This window comes from Phascolarctos cinereus, unplaced genomic scaffold, assembly GCF_003287225.1.
Source record: "Phascolarctos cinereus isolate Bilbo 61053 unplaced genomic scaffold, phaCin_HiC Scaffold_4;HRSCAF=312, whole genome shotgun sequence".
Taxonomy (NCBI): Eukaryota; Metazoa; Chordata; class Mammalia; order Diprotodontia; family Phascolarctidae; genus Phascolarctos; species Phascolarctos cinereus.
Window position 1 is genome coordinate 511,880,624 of NW_027555847.1, and position 25,215 is coordinate 511,905,838.

Genomic DNA, 25,215 nt, shown 5'->3' on the forward strand with positions numbered 1-25,215 from the left:
AAGTTAATCAATAAACAAGAATTTATTAAGTGTGTACTACATACTAAGCATTGTGCTGGCAATGTAAAAATAGTACAGCACATGGTCCTGCCCATCAAGAAACTTGTGATTTCATTGAAAAGACAAGCAATACATTTGAAACAATAGGGAACCAGATGGTATATAATGAAGTGTTAATGTCTAAAAATACCAACAGTAGTTCAAAGAAGGAGATGATAATAATAGTTAGCATCTACATATCACTTTAAGGTTTGCAAAGCACTTGGGAAATATCTCATCTGGTCCTCATAACAACCCTGGGAAGTAGGCGATATTACTCTGTACATTTTACAAATAAGGAAACTGAGGTAGACAGAGCTTTACATGACTTGCTCAAGACCACACAGTATCTACAAGCCAAAGTACCTAAGTATCTTCAGCCAAATTTGAACTCAGATCTTCCCGTCTCTAGGATCAGAACTCTTTTCACTGTGCCACCTGGCTGATGTGCCCAGAGAGAGGCAAGGCTCCATGGCTAAGGTATGATCAGAGCTGAGTCTCAAAGGATGGGCAGGATTTGGATAAATGCTGCAGGTGAAAAAAATAACTATGTAAGCGAAGGAATGACGTAGGAATAGCATGGCATTTTCAGACAACAGTAAAGAGGCTGGCCTAAAGTTAGAGATTAAATGGTTGAGGAATAACATGAAACAAATTAGAATCGGAAGCCATGTGTTTTACGCAACAGTTTCAAGAAGATGGGAGTTGTTAACATATCAGATGCCAGTTTATGATGGCACTAGGACAGTGAGATGGGGAGGAAAGCGTCAGAGAAGCTGGTGCCTTTAGGGCCAGATTATGTCTGTGAACCTCAAATCGAGGAAGAAAATACAAATCGGTCTATGAAGATACGCTCACGTTGTGTCCACTCTAAATTAGCAGCTGCTAAGGTCATTTATGACATAGACATCAGGGATTTTATTCAGTGCCTTTCAACACCGAATCTTGTCCACCAGCTTCTATAACCCCACTCACCAAGACAAAACCATATTTGGATGGGAGATGCACAAAGCAGGGTGAGAACAAACAAAACAGAGGTATTCTCTCCTATTTGGGATGATTCTTTCTGCCCCCCCACACCCAACCTTTCATAATCACAAGTAGCAAACTTTCCAATCTGTATTTCTTCTGTGAGAAGAGGATGAACGGTTGTTTACATACAAGCAAGTCACTTAAACCTCAGTTCCCACTTAGTCTATATAGTGTGAATTTGCTTTAAGAAGTTCCTCCATGGATTTAAAAAATAATAATAATAATATCATATGGAACAACTTACCCTAGAAAAGAGTTGAGCAGGGGCTGCTACAGCATTCTGTTCCTTTAAGTATTGATCCCAAGACCACGTCTCCCGTTCAGCAGCTAAATTTACTAGAAGAGAAAGAACAAAAAATGTTTCCACAAGCAACAAGTTTGCTTTACTGGCTAGAAACCTTTGAAATAAGTTAATTAATGAGATAACAAACTAGAAAGAAAACCGAAGAATTACATGCAGTTCTTTCGGATTCATCATAAGGAATTATGTAACTCAGAGCCTTCCCATGTTCCAGTTGTCCTTCTATAACATAAGAAAATATATTTTTACCTCTCAGGGATTTTTATTTGAAAAACTCTTTTTTCAATGGCTATCAATTCACAATTTTAATCATTTCTCCTGTTGAAGACAAAATTCTCATTGTTCAACTCCTCCTCCCTTGCCCAAAAAAAAAAAAAATGTAAACAGCTAGATGCTACCCACCTTTGCCCCTTTATGCAGCTGCTAGAGTTGGAACAGAACCAGCTACCAGAGGGAGCTACTGTGCTCAAAGCCTCTGTCTCCTCCCATGCTTGCAAGAGGCTGCCTAGCAAGAGCCAGAGAGCTCCTTTTCTCTCCTCTAAGCTGGGCCTTTGCCCCCATTCCCATTAGATCAAATGTGAACAGCTGTTAAAAAACTGATTTCCAACTTTAGTTTTGCTGCACTGCACCTTGTTAAAAGGGATGTCTCTGATAAAGGAAAGGGAAAGGGATATAGCAGGAAATTTGCGCAGGGTAAAAACCAAATATATTATTTTTTTTTAATGAAGAGACAGAACTTTGTATTCTGTTTTAAAATGGATAACATTCCAAATAGATTCGACATAACAGATAATTGTGAAAATTTTATTCAACGTAAGAAAGGATAACTCTCAGGATCTAATTTTTTCAGAACTCATGGCAGGAAAGGGCAGAGATTATTTAATCCAGCCTGCTCACTTGACAGATAGAAAACTAAATGCCTGGAAAGTACATAAGATAAAAAGGAATTTTTCTATAAAATTAAAATTTGAAGGCTATATGAACATATTCTCATTGTTAAATACCTAGCAATATAAAGTTATGACACACAGTAGTCCCTTTTTTTCAATAGTTCAGCTTTATTTTTGAAGTTGCCTTGTGCACAGCTTCATTTCAGTTAAATTCTTGTAAAATAACTGTCATTAGCTGCCTGACATCTAAGCATGCTGTGTTGGATAATGCCTCTTCTTAGGCAGCCAACTGCAAATGAAGTAATTCCCCTCATATTATCAAGATATCACTCCAATGTAATGAACTCTTTAAGTAGTCTGTCATTGAAATTATGGTAACTCTTAAACCCCTTACTTCATAATGAGCTGGCAATGCTATTGTAGCAAAAACCCTCCTTCCCAGCCTTAACTTGGAGTCATTTTCCTTTGCAGTCTTATGTTTCTTTTCCTAAAATTCACTGACCCCAGGGTCTCTGTAAGTTTGTCTTAATAGAATCAGTGAGGTAACTATCTCCATCCCAAACATGGAGCAAATCATCCAAGTTTACAACTGCTGAGCAACATTCCCTTCATATAATGATTAACTATAAATTTACTTGCCTCTCTCTAAGATGTAAGCTAAATTGTGAACTACTATAATCCATCAGAATGATGAATTGGGCTTATTCTATCAGTCAGAACTCTGACTCACAGCCTAAACCAGAAATCTCCTTCCTCTCGGGACTCAAGAGAGGAATAATTTAACCAAAATATTATTTAAGGTTATTTTCCCCATGATCTTTAGCAATGTATAAAAAAAAAACTACTTCAAGTTTGCAAAATTACATCCTAACTTCATAAATTCCTGACCTTTCAAAACTCTAGCTGGATATTACACTACAGGTGACTATACACAGATTTCGGGATTTGAAAGGTACATTAAATCTCAGACCCCTGATGTCTGACCCCAGGAGAGCACTTTTACTAGATAAGAACTAAATCAATGCTCTTTAGAGTTAAAAACTGAAACTTCTCCCTCCAGAGTCACCAATGGCGTGTTAACTGTCCTATCTAACGGATTTTCCCCTCAATCTTTATCCTTCTTGACCTCTCTGAAGCATTTGACACAGTTGATCATCCTCTTTTTCTGGACCTTTCTTCTCTAGGTTTTCATGACACTCCTCAATCTAACATGTCCTTTTGTTGGACTGCTCCTTATCCATCTCCTCCTTGAAGCATGAATCCAAAACATAACATAGAACCTCCTAAGACTTATGCAAATGGATGACAATTATTCACTTCTGGTGATTCATTTGGTCATAGTATATAACTCCACAGGGAAATTAAGTAGTACTGCTGACAGTTATGAACTCTTGAGCAAGAAACTGAAGACCATAAGGGCACAGGTGTGTTTTCTTTATTTTTGCCCACTGAAGGTAATGCATGCAAAAGAGAAAAATTAATTTGTGGAATAAACAAGTAGATAAGATGATGTCTAAAAATGAGATGTAGATCTCAGTTTAAAATATAAGGCTGCAACATGACTAATGTGGAAATATGTTTAATATAATTATACATGCATGGCCTATATCAGATTGCACACTGTCTTGGGGAGGGCAGAGGGGAAGGAGGGAGAGAACATTTAAAACTCAAAATCTTATAAAAGTGAATGTTGAAAACTAAAAATAAATAAATATATATATTTTTTAAATGAAATACAGGGCTAACAGATTCCTAGAACAAAGATGAACTACATGCAACAAAGGCTGGTTGTGAGAAGACAGAGGCATGTTAAGACGAAAAGCATTTCATATTCTCCACAAATACTCCATCTATTAAGAGATAGAAAGAAATCACCTCAAGACTCTCCCACTCCACCTAGGAATCCACTGAGATTGCCCACCCACCCACCAGAGTCCCACAGAGATCTTGGGATAGACAAGCCAGGGCAGATTAAAGAAGTGGCACAGAAGACACAATGCAGGAAGACCCTGGAGCCTTGGGGACAATTTTCAGTACTCCCTATGTATGCTGCCTAAGAGGCACCTAAGCCCAGCCTAGTGACTTTGGGGTTTTCTCTTTGCCTAATCCAAACGAGGCCTAAGACCAGTTAACGCAGGCTAGTCTAGTAGAGAGAACAACCTCAAGGGAGTTTAAGGGAGGATCCACCAGCGGTCTGAGTCTAACTTTGGAAGGGGAAGCTCTAGGTAAAAATACAGCCTGGATATTACATGAACCTTATAGCAGGAACCCAGCACAGGGACAGTATCCGCTGAGCCTAGCAGCTGTGAAGGAGGAATCCAGGCAGAGCCTACAAAGGAAAAGTCCTGGGGTCCTATGACTAAAGGGAGCTCACAGAAAGAGCTCAATTCTAGAGTAGCCCATGAAGCTATTAAAGGTGGGATCTAGTCTGGCACACTATACAGAGTAACAGGCAGGCCCTGCCCACACCATTCAGTTGAGGAGCTTTAACCCAAGCCACCCCCACCACATTACTCCCCAACCACATGCAAACCAAGAAAAAAGCCCTGAATGCCTTGAAGAAATAACTTGGTGTAAGAGATGCCCAAGGCATAAACCACAAAAAGACCTTGTAACAAGTTCTGACAAAGCCTTGGAGAAAAAAAAAAATGGCCTTGCCAAAGAGACCACAGTAATACCTGAGGAAATCAAACAAGAAATACAGAACGGAAGATTCAGAAAGGCAAGAATGACCAAAAAAATGGGAAACTGACACCTCAGAAGATGAAAAACTTCACTCTAAAACCAAACGCCCCAAAATTAAAATGGGTCAGACAGGAAAAAAAAAAAGACATAATTTGACAAGAAATATCAACATGAAGCCCAAAAATTTAAAAAAAGATTAAGGAATATAATATCAAAAACAAATAACCTGGAAAATAGATTGAGAGAAAATTTAAGAATTATCAGGATGGTTTAAAAACTATTATGGGGGGAAGTGAAGTCTACATTGATAAATGGAGAAGAAAAATTATAATACAGTCACAGAAGAAGAGGTGAGAGATGATTGATCTCTGGCATTAATTGAATGGGAACAGAAAGAAATATACTTTTTTTTTTTAATATAACAGCTTTACAAAACTTGGTCATGTGCTGGGGCATAAGGAAATCACCAAAAAAAATGAAGAAAAGTACAAATGCTCAACACATCATTTACAGATTATTGTTATTTTTTTTAAAAAACATTCAATTAAGGACACTTTAAGACATAATGCAAACATAATTAGGGGATAAAAACAAACCACAATTCTAAAGAATTGATGTGCCAAAAAAACAAATTTTAGAAACAGAAAATTTCATCAAGGAATACTACAATAAGGAAACAACATAGCAAAACTTATCAGCTGCAGCTAAAGTAGTTCTGAGAGGAAATTTATATCTCTAAATATTTTCAAAAATAAGAGAAAGAGTAAACTAAAGAATTGAGCATGCAATTTAAAAAAAAATTAATCAAATTCAACTAAATAATGAAATAGAAATTATGAAAATTAAAGATTAATAAAACTAAAAACAAAGATCATCTAAATGATAAAGGCGTAGGCTTAAAAAATAATAAAATAGATTAACAGGCAGGTAACCCTATTTTTAAAAAGAGAGGAAAAAAAATCAAATTGTATTTTTAAAATGGAAGAAAAAAAGGAGAACTTACAACAATTTAAAAAGAAATAAATGATCAATTATAGGCCCATAAAAACCTGATAATTTAGACAAAATAGACAAATATTCATAAAAAAAATCCAAATTGACAAAAGATCCAATATAAGAAAAAGAAATTGAACAAGTCATTAATGAATTTCCAAAGGAAATAAAAACAACAAAACTCCAAGACTAGATGGATTTACAAGTGAATTCTATCCAACATTGGAAAAACTGGTTCCAACACTAAAGAAATAAAAGAAGCCACACTTCCCATTTCTTTCTATGATATAAATATGGCCTTGATACCTAAAACAGAGAAAGACAAAGCAGAGAGAAAAAAACTGCATATCACTATGCCTAATGAACAGTGATGGAAAAAAATGTTAAATAAAACATTAGCAAATAGCTGCCAAAAACATATTAGAAAAATTTTATTCTAGGATCAGATTAGTTTTATGCCAGGAATATTGGGTTGGTTCAACATAAGGAATTGAGTCAAGTCAACAAACATTTATTAAGTGCCTACTTTTTATCACTTTTTACAGACAACTCTTAGAAAACTCTAGAAAGCCAACTAAAAATTAATTAAAATAATAACTTCAAAGAGGCAGATCATAGGATAAATTCACATAAATCATTAGAATTCTTTATATATAAAACCAAAATACAAACAAACCAGCAGGTAGTGCTAGAAAGTAAAATTTCATTCAAAATAACTTTAAAAAGCTATAAAATATTTGGTAGTGGATCTACCAAGATTCACTCAAGTGTTATATGAAACTATAAAATACTTTTTGCCATGCCTCCCACATAATAAACACTTAGTAAATCTCTTTATCCATCTATCTAACTTTGCCTAGTAGGTTCTGATATTTATTTCTTCTATTTTGTTGTGAGTTCTCAATTATACTATTTTGTTGATTTGAATTTCTCCTTGTTAATCAGATTTGTTTAAACATTTATGAATTTTATTTTTCAAAGGATCAGAGAACTAGTAATTCGTTGTTTTTAAATCAATTTTAGTTTCCAATTTACCTATTTCTCCTCTAATTTTTGAGATTTTCTTTATTACATATTTTGGGTATATTACATTCCCAATTTTTTTAAAATGTAAACTCTGTTCACCAATTATCTTCATTTCTAATTTGCAAATGTATATTTTTGGAGATATCATTTTTCCTCTGAGGGCTGCTTTAGCTAAATCTCATTAGTTTTAGCCGATTGTTTAGTCCTTGTCTTTCACATAATTAATTGTTTTTATTATTTGTCCTGCAAGCCTTTCATTATTTAGAATTTAATTAATTTTCCCTTTAGGTCTCTGTCTCTTGTTAATGTCTCCTGAAAGGATTATTTTTCTATTATGGTCAATTAAGGACGTTTACTATTTTTGACTTCTTAACGTGTATTTGCAATTCCTCTATGCCCTAATACATGTTCAATTTCTGTAAAAGTTCCGTATGTTGCCAAGATATATTTATATTCTTTAGTGGCCTCATTCAGAAGGCAGGCTATAGTTTTAGCTCTAATTTCTCCAGGAATTTGTTCAACTTTATATTTTCCCTTTTGTTTATCTTTCTATTGGATTTCCCCAAATTAGAGAGAAACATTAAAGTCTCTCATTATTATTGTATTACAATTTATGTCTTTGTGTTCAATTCAGTTACATTTCCTTTATAAACTGACACTACGCAATTTGGAATATATGAGTTTGATTTGACATTAATATTGATTATCTATGGCTCCTTTTAGCATAATGTGATTTATCTGTTTATATTGTGAATTTTGTTGTTGTTTGTTTCTTTTTCTGGTGAAATGACTCTAACTCTAGTTTTTCTGGATTCACCTGAAATTTGGTCATTCAGAATTACCAGTTAGAGGTTTCTATTACTCTTCCATTTGTCAAACATTCCTCCGTTTTTTGGAGTTTTATTTAATTTATTGAATTCCTTCTGTCTTCCTTTCCCCCTTCTTTTCTTGCTCTCAGTTATGGGGGAAATTCAAAATCCTCTCTCCCTTCCCTCTTCTCTAACTTCCTTCATTTTTGCCTGTTCCTTTTTCTAAGAAGGATTTCAGTCCTTTGTTATTTCAATTAATTCTCTTCTCTTTCTGTCTTTTCTAAACTTTTATTTTTTGATTTATTCCTTTTTCGCCTTTTAATGCTCCTTATGGGAAGACTCACATGACCTAATACAAAGTGAAGTAATCTGAGCGGGAAAAGAAACATAGACAGTCATCCCTTCCACATCGTGACTTTCTCCATCTAGGTTTCAATACAGCTTGGGTGGGCATAAGAAATTAAATGAGAATTGTTTGAAAGTTTTACAGAAGTCCCAGATGATATTCAAAGACCAGCAGGTGACACAGAAAAAGTTTAGAAACTTAGAAATGCATAAAATATGTGTAGAATTGCATAATATTGACATATTTTATCTTTTAATACCATAATAATTCAAACTTCTTCTTCTGGGAGAAGGGGAGGACCAAAAAATTTTACATGGATTTTCCAGATTGTGGAGGCACTGCACCCCTAACCCCCACCAATACGGAAGGGATAATTATATACAATGATTACAACTAGGTAAATGGAAAGGGGGTAAAAAGCAAAATAATAAAAAATAAATGTTGAAAAACAAGGAACAAGCTTGACAACAAAGCAGAGAGATATAAGAAGATACCTCCTCTACTCCTTTGCTATGGTAGAGGTTCCACCAGAGTGGAACACTGTCTATAACGTCAGAATTGTTTAGTTTATTTATTGGTATTGCTGTTTTTCCTCTTCCTCATCTTCTTTATTTTTTCTTTAAAAAAGTTTTGTTATAAGAAATGGCTCTGGGAGGGAAGAAGGGAAACAGCCAATGTAAAATCAAAAGATATCAATAAAAATCCCCAAGTAAACAGTGAGAGACAGAGAGATCTTTTTTTTTAAATAAACAGAACTTCAACTGAAATTACTGACTCCAAAGCTGACCTTTCTACAAACCCCCACTGCTGCCTCTATAGAAAAATTAACTCCAATTTCCAAAACAATCTCAGTAAACATTTATAGAGAACTATTCTGTCCGATTAAATTAGGAATTACAAGCTGAATTCTTCAGTTAACTACCGCCATTAAGTAAGCCATCCAGGTATTTCCTCTTGTTGGACTATCACTGCACCTAGCCTCATGCCTTGTACACACAGAGATAAGAGCTTGTTGAATCTAATTGCTTTTGAATGGAACTCTTTGTGAGTCTGAGACCCTATTAGTACTGACCTGAATTATAAAGTTTTTAAATGCCAAGACATTCCAGGAACTGTTATAACTAATGACCAAAGCAGTTAAAACAATATACTAGAGTAAATCAGTAATGGTACTGTTCCCTTAGCAACAGGGATAGAATAGCTCCCATTTATAGCAAGCAAGCCACAATTTTCTAATTTAGCACCTCACTGGCAATGAAACAGTTAATATCAGAAATAATAATCTGCAAAATTAGAGCCCTCACCATCACCCAAGAACCACTGCTCATGTTATTTTGATAAATTTCTCAATAAACACTCAAATCCCCTGCTTCTACTAAGTAATAATAGTAATTTAAAAGATAATCCAAAAATAACAAGTTGATCATAATTAGAATTCACTCTCTGAAACAGATGTAGCAACTGAGAGATTGAACGTGCATCTAACAGAGATTTCTAATGTTTTGAGGTGATTCTCATTAAGGTGATCACATACAGATAATGCTAATATATCACATACTGACAACACTAAAAGCCAGATCTTTGGCCCAAACGCATTAGTGCAGAGCTTGTAATGTTATCTTCCATAAGTAGTTTCAACCATAAGTTTATTTATACTAAGTTAATTTATTATAAGTTTATTTACCAACACATATGAGAAATTATCATAATAATAACAATCTTGAAATATACTGAGCCATAACTCTGTATTTATGTATAGGCATGTTTCTGCTTTGAAATTAACATCTTGAAAGAGCCACTGAGAAATTATTGAATGATTTCACATTTGGACAGCATTAGAGTCTAGGGATATACACTACTTTTACCAGCATCAATTCATTTTCACAATTATCTTTTTGAGATAAGTAGAATGGGTGGAAAGGAATGTAGAACCAACCTCAAACAGTAAAAATTAGGTGCAAGAAAAGTTTACAGCTCCTTATAGCCATCAAAGAGCTCTTTCAAGAAGTGGGGTGTATATAAAGGGGCTTAAGTTTGATTTCCACCTACTAGTCATGAGACCTTGAACAATTAACCTCTCTCTCAGTGCCAATCTCTTCTCTGAAAAAATGAGAAAAAAATCTCATACAATTTACGATGCTCTTGGCAGCATCACTGTCTTCCAAATTCAGTGTTTTTTTCCACTTTATTATGCAGCCTCTCATAATTTGATGAAGAATAACTGGAAAAAATGGAACTGGATACTGGTTAGGATGAACCAGATTGGGATTTTTAGCCTGGAGAACCACATAGCTTAGTGAAAACTAAGGCTCAGGATCAAGAAATAAAGGAGACCAAAGGCTTACCTAAGAAGCCTCAGACTTTTAAATCATGGCTATATTCATGAAGAAAATATAACATATGGAGAACATTTTATTCCCCAAAACACAATTAATATCAGGAATCCTTCAAAGCTGCTTTGGCCTTCCATCCAAGGCTGTCAATACTTGCCTGTCTTATTGATTTCATCCATTCCCATAGCTTCAATTATCATTTTTAGGCAGATGACTCCCCAATTTACAAATCCTTTCCAAACTGCTTCACACATCTCCAACTACCTAATGAATATTTCAAGCTGAATGACCTAACAGTACCTCCAACTCAAAATAAAAATTTAAATTCATTTGCCACCCCAAACCTGCCTCTCCTCCTAACATCTCAATTTTGTTGTTGAAAGTATCATCACACAACCCAGTTACTCAGAGTAAAATACCTGGATGATCTTTCGCACTCCTATTCTCATTAGTACTCTCATCTTTTCTTCTGAATTTCACTGATGTGGCTATTTCCTCTAAGAATTTATCCATGCCTGTCCAATCCTGTAAAATTCTTGCCCATGTCCTGCTGTTAATATGCCACTAGGGTCCACTCAACATGGAGGGGGCTTTTCTTGATTTCTCTCAACACCATAAATATGCCAGGGGAATATCGAGCTGTCTGTCTATTATGCCTTGTGCTCCACCTTGCAACTATGTTATTTTCTCTTTTCTTGAGGAGACATTTCTTTGGGTTCTTCTTCATAATTTCCTTGTTTGTAACATGTTACTACCTATTCACATCCACTTTTCCTTCTCTGCTGAACTTTGGGTGACTTCCCTTTTCAATTCTTTGGAAATCACAGTATTTCATGACTCAGTCACAGAACACTACAACAATATTGGTTTTCAAAACTGAATCTTTGTTTATCTAGCTGCCAAAATAATCTTACTAATACAAAAAACATTTTACTCTCCTACTCAAAAATTTCATATTCATACCACTATTTTTCTAGTGATATCATAGAACTTCAAGTCATGTATTATACTGCAGCCTCAAAAGAAATGAAGTTGAAGATCACCCAAAAGACAATAGAGAGCTGCATGCTAAGCAGCTTACAACACCTGAGAAATAACAGAAGAAATGTGGTACAAAGAGTATTACTAAGAGAAAGTTTGGGGCAGTTCGGCAGCACAGTGGATAGAGTGCCTGGCGTGGAGTCAAGAATACCTGAGTTCAAATCCAGCCTGTGACACTTACTAGATGTGTGAGTCTAGGCAAGTAACTTACCCATTTGCCTCAATTTCCTCATCTGTAAAACGAGCTGGAAGGAAATTGCCAACCACTCCAGTATCTTTGCCAAGAAAACCCCAAACGGGGTCAGGAAGAGCTGGACACAACCGAAACGACTCCTCAACAACAGCAATTTTTAGAGAAATTTATGACAGACATCCCAGTCATTTACTGAAAACAATGAACAGCCTAAAAGCTCCGCTGGCATCTCTGCAACGTCCAAAGAATGAGAAAGCCTGATGCAAGTTATATGGAAATGCTTGGGAAAGATTTTTGAGAAGAAATGGAAAAGACAGATTAGGAAGACATGAATGGACTATGGTCTGCAGAAGTAACAGTAGTGTCAAATTCAAATAGAAATGGGGCTACTACACTGTATATAAAGATCCCTGCAAGCATATACCGACTTGGAAAATCACACATTTGTATTTTTTCTTTATTAGTACATCAAAACATTAATTGTCAATTAATTTGACTGATTAATTAGTTAATTAATTAATGTATAGGAGCTACATTTTAATCTGCCTTAGGCTGCACTCAGGAGTTATGGGCCACATGTTTGACCCCTTTGGTCTACAGACCTGAAAAAAGAGGTTAACCCTTCCATTTAGGATGAAATACAGACTCCATAGCCTGGATTCCAAAGCCCTCTACAGCTTTCTCTGACCTCCATTTTCAGCCTTGCATAACTAACTATACTTCCTTTCCCAATCTAGATGCCAAGCAGCTAGGTGGCGCAGTGGATAGAGCTCCAGCTTTGGAATCAGGAAGACCTGAGTTCACTTGACACTTACTAGCTGTGTGACCCTGGGCAAGTCACTTAACCCCAATTGCCTCACCAAAAAGAGGAAAAAAATTCTACATGTCCAAAAAACTAAACCATGAGCTTATTTGGGATACTTTCCTGCTTGCTCCTTCTTCCATTAATATAATCAAGATGCCCCTATGCCAAATTTTACTCTCCACATTTTACTCTTCATTTCGAAATCCTTCTCTCCTAGCTCGGGTGTTGTCTCTTCCTGAGCCTCCAGCTCAAAGCGCGATCTCCCTCCAACTTTCTTAAAGCAGCTAGTTCTCCCCTTTGCTCTCATCACACAGAACCTTCTAAGACATGCATTTGTGATCCTGGGGTCATAAGAACACAAGGTCACAGATTTAGAGCGGAAAAGAACCTTAAGAGACCACTTAATCAAACCCCCTCATTTTACAAAGTAGAAAACTGACACCTGGAGGCTGCCTAAGGTCCCACCGGGTACTAATAAGCATCAGAAGCAGACTTTGAACCTCGGTCAAAGAGACAAAGTTCCTTAAATTGTTTCTCCCAGGTCACTCCTTTATTAGACTGTCAGTCAGCTAATTAATCAGTCAGTCAACAAACAAAAATAAGAATGACAAAACAAAGCCATTAAGCTGGAAAGTTTCCCAGTGCAGAACAATCAATAAACAAGAGTACTAAAAGCCAGTCACAGCTCTTCAGGAAAGGCAGCAGCCAAGGGCAATGTTAAGTTGAAAGAACAGAGTCATTTTGCAAAACGCTACAGAAGAGGATCACTGAACCTGGTATAAGAATCATAGCAACACTTACAAAATGCTTTAGGGTTTGCAAAGCACTTTACACATATTAACTTATTTGATCCTTGTAACAGTCCTTGTAGATGCTATTATTATCCCCATTTTATTACTGAGGAAATTGAGGCAGAGATTAAGTTAATAATATTTCCCCTTTTTTATAGAATGTCAGGCTCTGTGCTAATCCCTTTACATCATTATCTCATGTGGTCCTCACAACTTTGAAAGGTAGCTGCTTTTCAGACTTTACAGATAAGAAAATTAAGGAAAGCAGAAGTGAAGTGACCTTCCCAGGGTCACACAATTAGTTAAGGGTCCGAGGTCAGATTTATGTTAATGTTTCATTTTTCCCAATTATACATAGAAACAATTTTAACATTCTTTTCAGATTTTGAGTTCCAAATTCTCTCTCTCTCTCTTTCTCTCTCTCCCCTCCCCATTGAGAAGGCAAGCAACTTGACATCGGTTATATACATGTGGTCATGCAAAACACATTTCCATGTAAGTCATGCTATGAAAGAAAACACAGACAAAAAACCCCCCAAAAACCCAAGAATAAAGGAAGTAAAGAAAAAGTATGTTTGATCTGCATTCAGGCTCCACCAGTTATTTCTCTGGAAATCTGAGGCCAGATTTTAGCTCAGGTCTTCCTGACTCTAGGACCTAGTCCTCTATCCATCGTGCCACCCAGCTGCTCTTTAATTTCCCCTAACTCTCCTCCAAATAAAAAAAGGGAGGGAGAGTCCGCAAGACAAGGAAGGCAGATGGATGACCTGGCAATAGAACTTCTGCCTTCCTCATCTCTTTAAAATTTTGATAGAAATTGTCCATTCACTGAAACTATCAATAATAGAAATATTAAAAGGAAACAGTCTTTCAAAACTATTTTCCTAAGCAGAGTGCATGTTTGCAATCGTTCAACTAATGTAAAGAGGATTTCACTCCATTTTGATGTTTTAAAAAGCTTTTGACTGTATAACAAAACAGAACTTTGAAGGTTGTTCTTTAAGACTTCTCCTACATATGCATTCAAATTCGTCAAGACTGTGATATGTGACTCCAAGTCATGTCATCCTCTCCCTGATGCCCACAGTCCACTTCAAGAACAAAGGACAAGCCACACAACCACACGATCTAAGGGGGAAATTCCCCAGCTCTGAGAGGTACCAGTGGTGGACAGAAGCAGCAGGTGGTCAACACATCTGTAAATAATCAGATCCCTCAAATTAACAACGGTCAGCAGACCTGCAGAATCATCCAAAGACAGCCGAGAAGAGACACCCAGAAGAAACCCAGCACACAAAATAAGCACGGACTCCTCAGTTCAGAGGGGCCAGAAGCACTGGTACTTCTCCCACCCAAAACACCAAGATTTACAATGGATTTATTCCATATGGAAGATACACATAAGAGCATCCCCAGCCCCAATTACACACACACACACAATTGTTCTCTATATCTGGCAAAATGATGCTCAGGATATCTTGCAGTTTTGAGACCCCAGCAATATCAGATAATAAATAAAGCATTTGGGAACTGTCACACTGGTCTAAACTCAAGCACAGAGGCAGCTGTCTCTATATAACATCATTCCAAAATGGTAGGGGATGGTACACTCAGAAGTTACTCAGGATATGGATCAAGTACTGACCTGCTTGGACTCTCAGTTCATGGAAACAAAAGTCCCCTTAACCTTGGTTGCCCAGAGAATTAGGATCGCCTGATGAATCTACTTGGGAACTTAGACAGAAGTGGGTTCTCTTCAACCATTCCTGGGACATAAATTAGAATTGTCCAGGATGAGAAGGAACAGAGACATTGACTCCTACACTGGTGAAGAGCATATCTGAGCCAATCAGATTTTCATAATCCTACAGAGATGTGATTTTATCAAAGGGAGTTGTGTCTGGAGGATGGTAAACAAGATGAGAAGATCACTTAAAACCACCTGTTATAAGGAAGGCTTATGTCACTGTTGGCATATATTGTCCCAAATGCCTGAAGGGCAATTCTTCCCTTAGATTCCTTCAAGGCTCAGCTCAGGTATAGCCTACACACAAGACCTATTCAGGAAAGCAAGATAACACAGAGCATTGGGCCTAAAGTCAAGAAGATACCAGTTCAAATTTGACCTCAGACTCTTACCAGCTGTGTGACCACGGCAAATCAACTAATCTCTGATTGCCTCAGTTTCCTCCTTTGTAAAATGAGGATAATAATAACACCTATCTTCCAGGGTTGTTGTGAGAATCAAATGAGGTAACAAATTGTAAAACACTTACAGTGCCTGGCACATAAAAAGCACTATACAAATGGTAGCCATTATCATTATTGTCATTCTGATCCTCTCAGTTGCTGCTGTCCTCAAACCCCCCCCCCCAGAAATTGGCATTTACTTAATTTTACTTTAATTTTTAATTAATTTTACTTAATTTAATTTTTTAATTAATTTACTTTTACTTCAATTTAGCTAATTGGTATTTACTCTACTGTGTAGATGACTTCCCACCCTCCAAATAGGATGTAAATTCCTTGAAGCAAGGGGCTAGTTCTTCCTACTTAAGTCCAAATGACCTATTATAGCACTCCATACACACACTTAATAAAAGTTAATAGGTCACACATAGTTAAACATTTCTTCTTCCATGGAATTCCTATGCTGAACATGCTTGGGAAAAGATGTTTTTTTCATCTGACAAGTTAAACACAAAATGAAGGCACATCATGGTGGCATTTATATAGATATGAAACTGATACTTACATAGTATTTACTATGTATACGGTGCTAGGAACTTCACAACCATTATCTCATCTGATCCTCACAAACAACCCCAGAAGCATTTGTGCATATTCACATTTTAAACATGACACATTCTAACTGCGTCCTTTTCAGAACTTACCAATTTGAGAGAAAATTAAAAGGATATAAGACCACAGGCATTCTACTCATTAGTGTAAGAATTAATAAAGTCTTAAATTCACTGTACCCTCACTTTTTTTAAAATTGTACATTTTGGTTCCTCACAGTTAATTGGGTTAATAAGTCTTTCTTTCACCCTGGCCTCAAAGGCCAGAAAAGGTCAGCTGAGCCAAGCTAAATGAAACCAAAAAAACCCAGAAAATTAACAGAAAAAAAAATGAAAAGTTAGAAAACCTCATTTAGGTCTTTTAAATATCCAACTAATTGATTTTGTAATGAAAATTATTGCAAAAATATTTATTGGTAGTTTGAAATACTACATATCATGGTAGAATTAAAAGATATTTCTTTCTATTTAATAATAATCATTACATTTAAAGTTTATAAAGCACTTTACATTCCTCATCTCATTTGAGTAGACACTGGGTATTGGGTAGACAATACAGGTACCATTACCTCATTTTTATATATATGTGTGTATGTATATGTGTGTATATATATATGTGCGTATATGTGTGTGTGTATATTTATTTATTTATATATGTTTTCCCCAATTACATGTTAAAACAATTTTTTAACATTTTAAAAAAACTTATGAGTTCAAAATTCTATCCCTCCTTACCCCCTGAAATGGTAAGCAATCAGATATAGGTTATACATGTTCAATCATATAAAACATTTATATGTCATTTTGTACAAGACAAAGAATGAAAGAAACAAAATGAAAAATAGAATGCGTTAGTCTGTATTCAAAAAATATCAGCTCTTTCTCAGGAGGCAGATAGCAAGCTTCATCATCAGTCCTTTGGGATTGTCTCAGATCATTCTGTTGTTGAGAATAGCAAAATCATTCACAATTCTTCATCACACAATACAATATAGCTGTTACTGTGTATGATGCTCTCCTGGTTTTGCTCACTTCACTTTGCATCACTTCATATACATCTTAACAGGAAGAAAGTTAGCACTAGGAAGTTAGGTGACTTGCCTCCATCACACAGCTAGTAAGTGTCAGAAGCAGTATTTATTTTGTTCAACATTACCCCATTACATTTTTATCGGTTTCAGGACTGTACTCAGGAATTGTGGCTCCTCCAGGCCACCAGTTTGACAACTCTGTTCTATATGATTCAAGAGGGTGAGAAAAATACCTTCAAGAAAATCAAACAACTGCAACTCAAACTGATTTGCTCTGGTAAAAAACAAACAAACATACTGAAAGAGGGAATACTTTAAGGGCTTTCCCAAACTTCCTTTAAGTCCCAACTAAGATACTACCCTTTCCCCAATTGCTCTTAATTCCAATGCCTGTCCTCTATTAATCATTTCCTATTTATCCTGTATATAGCTTGCTATGATTATATGTATCTGAATGTTGCCTGCCCTATTGGATTGCAAGCTCCTTGAGTGCAGGGACTTCTCTTTGTTACCTTTTGCATCCCTGGTACTTAGCACAGTGCCTGGCACATAGTAAGCACTTAATACATGTTTGCTGATTGAAGTACAATATAAAGAGCTGTAGTGAAAAGTGAGTAATTAATTGTTGGGTTTTCCCTTTAGAAAAGAAAGACTGCCTGTATCATAAAATAATTGGGTTACACGCAATGATGATCTTCAAGGTAGAAAGAACAGGGATACACTTTAATAAGCTATCAAGAAAGATTATTATATATAATGTCTTCTCTGGGCAAAAGAGATTTTCATGCATCTCACATGATTTGGTTATTAATCTGGAATGACCTGACATGAATTAAGTCAACTTTATACCAAGAAACTGTTTTACAATACATTTTTATAGTTTTTGCTTTGTTTTTAAAGTAAATTGACTCTATCACCACCACCTTCCATCTAAGCATCCTCCCCTGCCCCCCAGAGTATAGATAGGGAATCCTGCGTACGTTCTTTTGACATGTTGGTGAATTTCATGGAATTCTTTTCTTCCTCCTCTTCTTCATTCTTTAACCCTGAAAAGGTTTGAGGAAGTCATAAATCAGAAAATATAAGTGATGGAAAACCAAAATATATCAATAAAATTATCTTTTAAAAAACAAACTCATTCAACAAATAAGTGTTCAGATTTTTTTCTAAAGGTCCTCCTAGCATTCTAAAGCAGGAACTTTGCCTTCTCCTTGACCCATCCCAAGTTATTATCATCAGCCTACCTCCAAGAACATAAAGATAAGGCCCAAACTAGGCCTCAATAATAATTCTCTTTTTATTCAAAATGCTCTCCCACAAAATTATTTTGTACATATCCCAGGGTGACTATCTGGAAGTTTTGAGGAAAAATATATTGTGCTCCTTTCAGCTTTTCAAGAAAAGAAAACTATTAAAAACCAAATGAATTTTAAAGATTAAAAGTTCATATCTGGCTGCTCCTAAAGGAAAAATAACTTCTTCCTTAAACATTAGGAAAGCTACATACGAACACAATTCCAGACCTACTTCACTTAAAGGAAACTCATTAGAATAAATAATAAATGTTACTAAGGAACCTTTTGCTATTTCTTTATGCAAACAGAAGCCAAGTCTCCAAATCCATCATAAAGAGCATGGAGACAAACCAAAACAGACAAATCACATCCTACCTATGGAGACTCTTAACTGAGCCAACCAGCCTAGACTTCGCACAAGACAAAATCCTTTAAAACCCCAAACTTTTAGCTCTTCCTGGTAATAATGTAAGCTGGGACACAAATAAAGGCATAGGTTGAATTCTGAAAGCCATTCAGCATTTAGAAGACTTGCCTTTCTATGCCATCAATCCAGCGTGAAATAAATGGAGCTTGGAGTCATCTGCAAATACTCAAATGGCTCTGTACCGTCATCAATTCAGAAGTTCCTGTCATCTATTCATGTCATAACTGACCCAAGTCTGTCCTATGTGACTCTCTTCCACGTCCTCCCTAAAGTTTATCACAATGGTTCTACCCAAGATGAGGGAAGCCTTCTTCACTTTCTCGTGACATCTCACAAGGGCCAGTGAAGAAATCTAGCCTTGTAACTAGCAACATGATCAGTCCATCTTCTCTTCCTGTCATATAATTCCTTGATGACAACATCCGTTCCTGTTGTTCAGATTAATTCAACAACTATATATTGCAACCTCCTCACACCCAAAATGCACTTTACCAACACCCTCTGTATATGAAAACAAAAGTAAAATGTTAGTACTGAAACTAAGGGCCTTTACTGCTATAGAAAACACTGGGTAAATAAAGGAGCCGTGCAATTTCCCTAAAGTAGTCCAGCTTGCTCTTCTTTGGAATTCTGGCCCAGCTCACTGTTCTTTGGCATTGTTTGTCCCAGAGACATATGCTATGATACAAGCTCTCTAGGGTATCCATTCAAATGCACCTCGATAGAAGAGCAATAAACATTTTTCATCCATTTGGTCTTTCTTCTGTGGACGGATGGGTGAAACTCATTTGAGCTACTACAGATTTTTTCCAAGAGACTCTTCTTAGGATTTGATATGGTCAAAACAATGCCATCCCCAAACAGTAGTATCTGGAGGACCTCACCATCCACCAAGAATCTTCCTCCACCTGGATCTGTTCCATCACAGTGGTAAATACTTTTAATAAGCATACATCTCCCTCTTTTATAAGCTGCCTGATGGAGTATATCAAAGAACCATTTCTGTGGTGACATCTTCTAAGGAGCTTTTAATGATGTCAATACATGGATTGGAACAGGGGTGTGCTGGAACTAGCTTACGCTGGCTCAAGGGAGATGACTGTTAAATTTTTAGTGTAGGTTTTCACACCTTGGAAATAGGAAACTGCTACAAACCAGGACTTGATTTACTGCTTTGCTGATTGTCAAAGCTTAAAGAAAGTGGTGGAGAAAATATGAATACTGATGATTAAACTTAAACGTGTGCTATTATTATACAGATGAGGAAACGGAGGCTGAGAAAGGTTAAGTGACTTGCCCGAGGTCACGTAGCTAGCAAAAATCTGGGAACCCATTCGAACTCAGATCTTCTGACTCCCAAGTCCAAGGTTTTATCTTCTGTACCACCTGGATGACTCTCACAGCTAATACTATAAGGAGACTGGCCTAGAAGATCTCTAAACTCTAAGATCATTTCTATTCACCCTATTTAAGAATGACTATCAGGGGCAGCTAGGTGGTGCAGTGGATAGAGCTCTGGCCTTGGAGTCAGGAAGACCTGAATTCAAATCCGGCCTCAGACCAAACACTTGACACTTACTAGCTGTGTGACCTTGGACAAGTCACTTAACCTCAACTGCCTCATCAAAAAAAAAAATGACTATCAGTAGGGTCTTAGCATCATTAAATCCCAAAGACGGAAAGTATCTCAAAGGACATCTGTTCTAACTTTACACAAACTACATACCTTTCTTGGTATGCAGTTAAAACTCAATACCTCCCAAAGGCAGTCAATTTAATCTTTTGGTATGTCTTATTTAGGAAGTTTTCTCTATATTTAGCAGGATTCTAGATCCCCAGAACTACCATGAAACATATTTCTTGTTAAATCTGGCTACACTATGATACCAATTCTGCTAGCTCCTTGACTCATCACTCCAAGGAGAGTGCCATAACCATCCTTCCACTGCATTGCGTCTTTTGGTTTCATTTATAATGACAATATCAGTATAAATAAGGTTCAGTTCTGCCAGTAGTATTTCAATTTTCTCATCACTGGACCAAGAAACCAAAAGCTAAATTCACATTACAATATAAGAACCACATGACTCTTTAGCAGCCTCTTTCATCCTTTTGTCTCCCTATCACTAAAGAATTGCAATATGAGTCATTTTATATTTTTATCCATTACATGGACTGCAATGGCCAAAAATAATCAATAATAATCAATGCCAACTTTAGGATAGTAACTTTTTGTCTTTAGACAAGAGATACATAATTTATAGCTTGCCCCGTATTCAATTCCTGTCCAGTTTGGCAGAACTATAGAAAAGGTTTGTTAACTGTAGGTCTGGGAATTTGTTTTTTGAATATTTTGGTAATTGTATTTCAATATAATTGATTTTCCTTGTACTCTTACATACTGTATTTTATAAGTTTGAAAACACAATTCTGAGGTGAAATCTTTTGGCTTCCAGACTGACAAAAAGATAACACAAAAAAGATTAAGAATTCCTGCTATAATTTTCATCCTACTAAAACAGCCCTTGGATAAACTCAGGAAAAACCTCCACATGATGATGGGCATCACAGTAGTACCTTAGAGGAAAATGAATAACAAGATAACACTCATAATCCATAGTCCTGCTTCACACATTTTTATGCACTGATAACCTCTACATTTAGACACCATTAAAATATCATCATTGTTTTGGTTTGGTTTTTTTGTTGTTGTTGTTTTTGGCTTTGTTTTGTTTTTCATTTCTTTCATCTTACTTAATGAAATATATTCCTAGGATGGCTGGAGAACTGAAATAAAAAGTATGGCAACACTAGTTGATTTCAAAGTAAGAGAGTATTAAAGTTTTAAAATTCACATGAAAATTAAAACAAATGATATGAGAATACACTGGACCTTCACTCTAATTTTGTTGTTGTTCAGTTATTTTTACAGTCATGTCTGAAATCTTCATGACCCCATTTGGGGTTTTCTTGGCAAAGACACTGGAGTGTTTTGCTATTTCCTTCTCCAGCTCATTTTATAGATGAGGAAACTGAGGCAAAGAGTTGCACAGCTAGTAAGGGTCTGAGTCCGGATTTGAAGTAAGGAACTAAGTCTTCCTGACTTCAGGCCCAACACTCTACCCACTGCGTTATCTAGCTGCCTCTAATACTTTTCACTAAAGAATATTAAATTCACTACAGTTTAGTTACAAAAGAGACTTCTTGTAAGGGGGGAGGAGAAGGTCTCCCTTATATAGGTGATCTCACAAAATGGATTCTAAGACTAAGGCTGTGAAAATGATACATTGTCAGTATTTAAGCATGTAATGGTTCATTGAAACACTATTTGTGAATATTAGAAAAAAAAAAGGAAATCAATGTAAAAAGAATCATATTGGTTTTGCCTTTGTGGACTTTAATATCCTTCTCTAGCTAAGATATTAACTAGGATAAAAAGGCATCTCAAAGAGAACAATGCAGACACAGTCCACTGTCAGCTGGGACTAGAGTGAACACGTAAAGTTCCAACTAGCTTTCCTCAAATAGTGAGGAAACCAAGTAGGGCAAACATGTCCATGGACATAAGGCAAGCTTTTTAACAACCTTTTTTGCAAACGCACATAAAAGCTGGAAAATTCAACTCTTGATGACACATATTTTGTAACCCATCAAGTCACATGTTTCACTGAAGAATTCAGCAGCTGGTAGACAGTAACACACAGGGGTAACAATTTTGAAACTCTGCCTAGGGTACACAAACACTCTGTCCCAACTCTGATAGACATTTATTTTCCAAAAATTTGTGATTGTCATTACCCAGAAAGTCAGCTAAGAACTCTGACAAAAGACTCAGAGGATCATATTCAAAGGGCCTTCTTGGAAGGCTTAAAAAAGGCATTTAGTGAGCCCCATTTTCAAAGTCAGCATTTAAAACTAATCCTTAGAAATAAGTTAGGCAGTTGGGAAAATGCATTTATGTTCTCTTCAAAATTTAGCAAACTATTGCTTCAAAATACTATGCCTTCTCATGGCTTAAAAGGCTTACTATGACTTCCAAAGTTACTTGAGTCAATGGGAGAATCTGACTCATAAAGATCTCCATGTGTGTAAGTATGTGTATAGGTATGGTCAAAGTGGTAGAAGGAGGAAGAGAAAGGAAGGAAATAAGTGTTTATTGAGTACCTACAATATGGTAGGCATTATGCTAAGTGCTTTACAAAAATTATCTCATTTAAACAGGATATAGACAGTTTTCAAAACAATTGCAATAAAAAACCTTATAAAAATTATTCTAACTCATTAGAACTGAAAAATGTAAATTAATAAAATACATAATTATTTGTATATTATCTCCCGCATTTGGTTGTGAATTCCTTGAGAGTAGGGTCTGCCTTCTGTCTCTTTGTAACCAAAGTTTACATGAATTGATGCAGAGTGAAGTAGGCAGACCAGAAAGAATGGTATACTGGTGTGTGAGGGCCTGTCCTATCTCATTCATTCAAGATACCTCAAAATGTGAAGGTGGCACAGTGGATACAGTGCTGGGCCTAGCGTCAGAAAGATCTGAGTCCAGATCTGGCGAAGTAACTTAACCTCTGTCTACCGTAGTAAATGGTAATAAGAGCACCCACCTCCCAGGTTTGTTGTGAGGATCAATGAGGTAATATTTATGAAGTGCTTAGCACAGTTCCAGGCACAGAACAGGTCCTTAACAAAGTCTTCTCAAAACTCCCTCCTCCCCACTCCTCCACCAATGAGTTGATCTGATAGCACAGATGGTGGCTCAGAGAGCTGGCTGAGCTCTAATTTGAGACTCAGATTCTAGGAACCTAGTACTTCCTCCCCTCTCCCCATTTCTAGCCTTCCCAAGGCCTTGGTTGGCTATAAAAAATAATCCTTCCAAAAAACCTTATTATCATGTATTAGTTTTATTCGTGAGCTGCATTTTCTTCTCTGGCATGTCCACTGACTTGCCATAAAACCACTTATTTGGAGAGCATTCACTATTAAATGATAGAAATAAAAAGGATAGGAGAGACTTATCACCTACCCCTTTCCAATTATGTCTGTGAAACCGAGAAAAGCCAGTTTGCTTGTTAATTCAGAAAGAAAAAATAGGTCATTAGTAGAGGAAATGAACAAATTCAATATTTTTATCGCAGAGATGCCAACTTCAAACATCTGAAGGGTGAGAATCAGGTGGTAACTTACAATAGAAGCTCATTAAGTCGTAGACTTTCCTCATTTAACATGTGGAAAAACTAGAGTCCACAGTCATTTTTTTTAAAAGTAACTTTGTAGGATGCCTGGACAGAGTTCTATAGCCATGAAATCAAGTTTCCTCCATGAAAAGCTAACTGAACCATTCAAGGAATGGACCCAAAAGCATGGCATCAATGCAAAAATTAGGACACATTCCTGGTGATATCAATTTTGTCATCACTCCCCATCATTTCAGAATGATTCTCAGAGGCAGAATTCAAATATTTTCCCTGAATTTCCACATCACTTTATCGCACGTGGAATGACAGAGAACTCTTACTTTATTCACTCATCTTATAAATGAGAAATATTGTGGTATATGAATGTAATAGAATATTGTGTTGTATTTCACAGGAATGATGAATATGGAAATGATGAATAAAATGAACACAGAAGCATGTATAGATTTCTACAACATGATGCAGACTAAAATAAGCAAAGGCAAGATAGCTCTCTCTCTCTAGAGAGAGAGAGAGAGAGAGAGAGAGAGAGCGCGCACTGGACTCGGGAGTCAGGAAGGACTGGGTTCAAATTCTGCCTCAGACACTTAATAGATATGTGACTGTTAGCAAGTTTAACTGGTCTGCCTCAGTTTCCTAATCTGTAAAATGGGGATAACTACAGTACCCACCTCCCAGGATTGTTGTGAGGATATCTGAAATAACATTGGTAAAATGCTTTGCAAACCAGAATGTCAATAGCAGTAGTAGTATTATAATCACAAAGGAATTGGAAAGACCAAATGCAAAACAATAATAAATGAATGTAGCAAAATTAAAATTTTACTAGCAAGCATAGCTTCAAAAAAAGTAAGAAGATACTAGCAACCCACTCCTTTTTTAGAAATGGAAGGTGCATAGGGGTGGTAGATTGAATATATTTTCCAATATTTTCAATATATCAATTAGTTCTGCTGATTTTTGTCTCTTCTCCCCCCTTTTCATTTAAAAATACTTGTTATATGACACAGTGCTCTCTGCCAGGTAGAAAAACAATGGGAGAAACTGTGATGATGTAAAAATAAAAGAAAACAATAAAAATTCATTAAAACAAAACAAGAAAAGTGAAGCAGAAAATGTCAAGGGCTTATCTCACATCAAGAACTATGGAAACAGATGGCACATCACTCATCT

General features: G+C 36.3%; 1 protein-coding gene across 12 annotated transcripts in view; it reads right to left on the reverse strand.

Annotated features, from left to right (window-relative positions):
* L3MBTL4 (L3MBTL histone methyl-lysine binding protein 4) overlaps positions 1-25,215 on the reverse strand; it is a 483,848-nt gene that overhangs the window by 323,617 nt on the left and 135,016 nt on the right. For 6 of the 12 annotated variants that reach the window (XM_020974982.2, XM_078153502.1, XM_020974985.2 and 3 more), the window contains 3 exons: positions 18,097-18,162; positions 1,526-1,594; positions 1,316-1,407 (listed from right to left, as the gene is read on the reverse strand). In XM_020974982.2, coding sequence (XP_020830641.1) covers positions 1,316-1,407; positions 1,526-1,594; positions 18,097-18,162 — 227 coding nt within the window. Of the gene's footprint in view, positions 1-405; positions 509-1,315; positions 1,408-1,525; positions 1,595-18,096; positions 18,163-25,215 lie in introns of those variants that run through there. The other 6 variants (XM_078153507.1, XM_020974986.2, XM_078153508.1 and 3 more) reach the window with 4 other exon arrangements.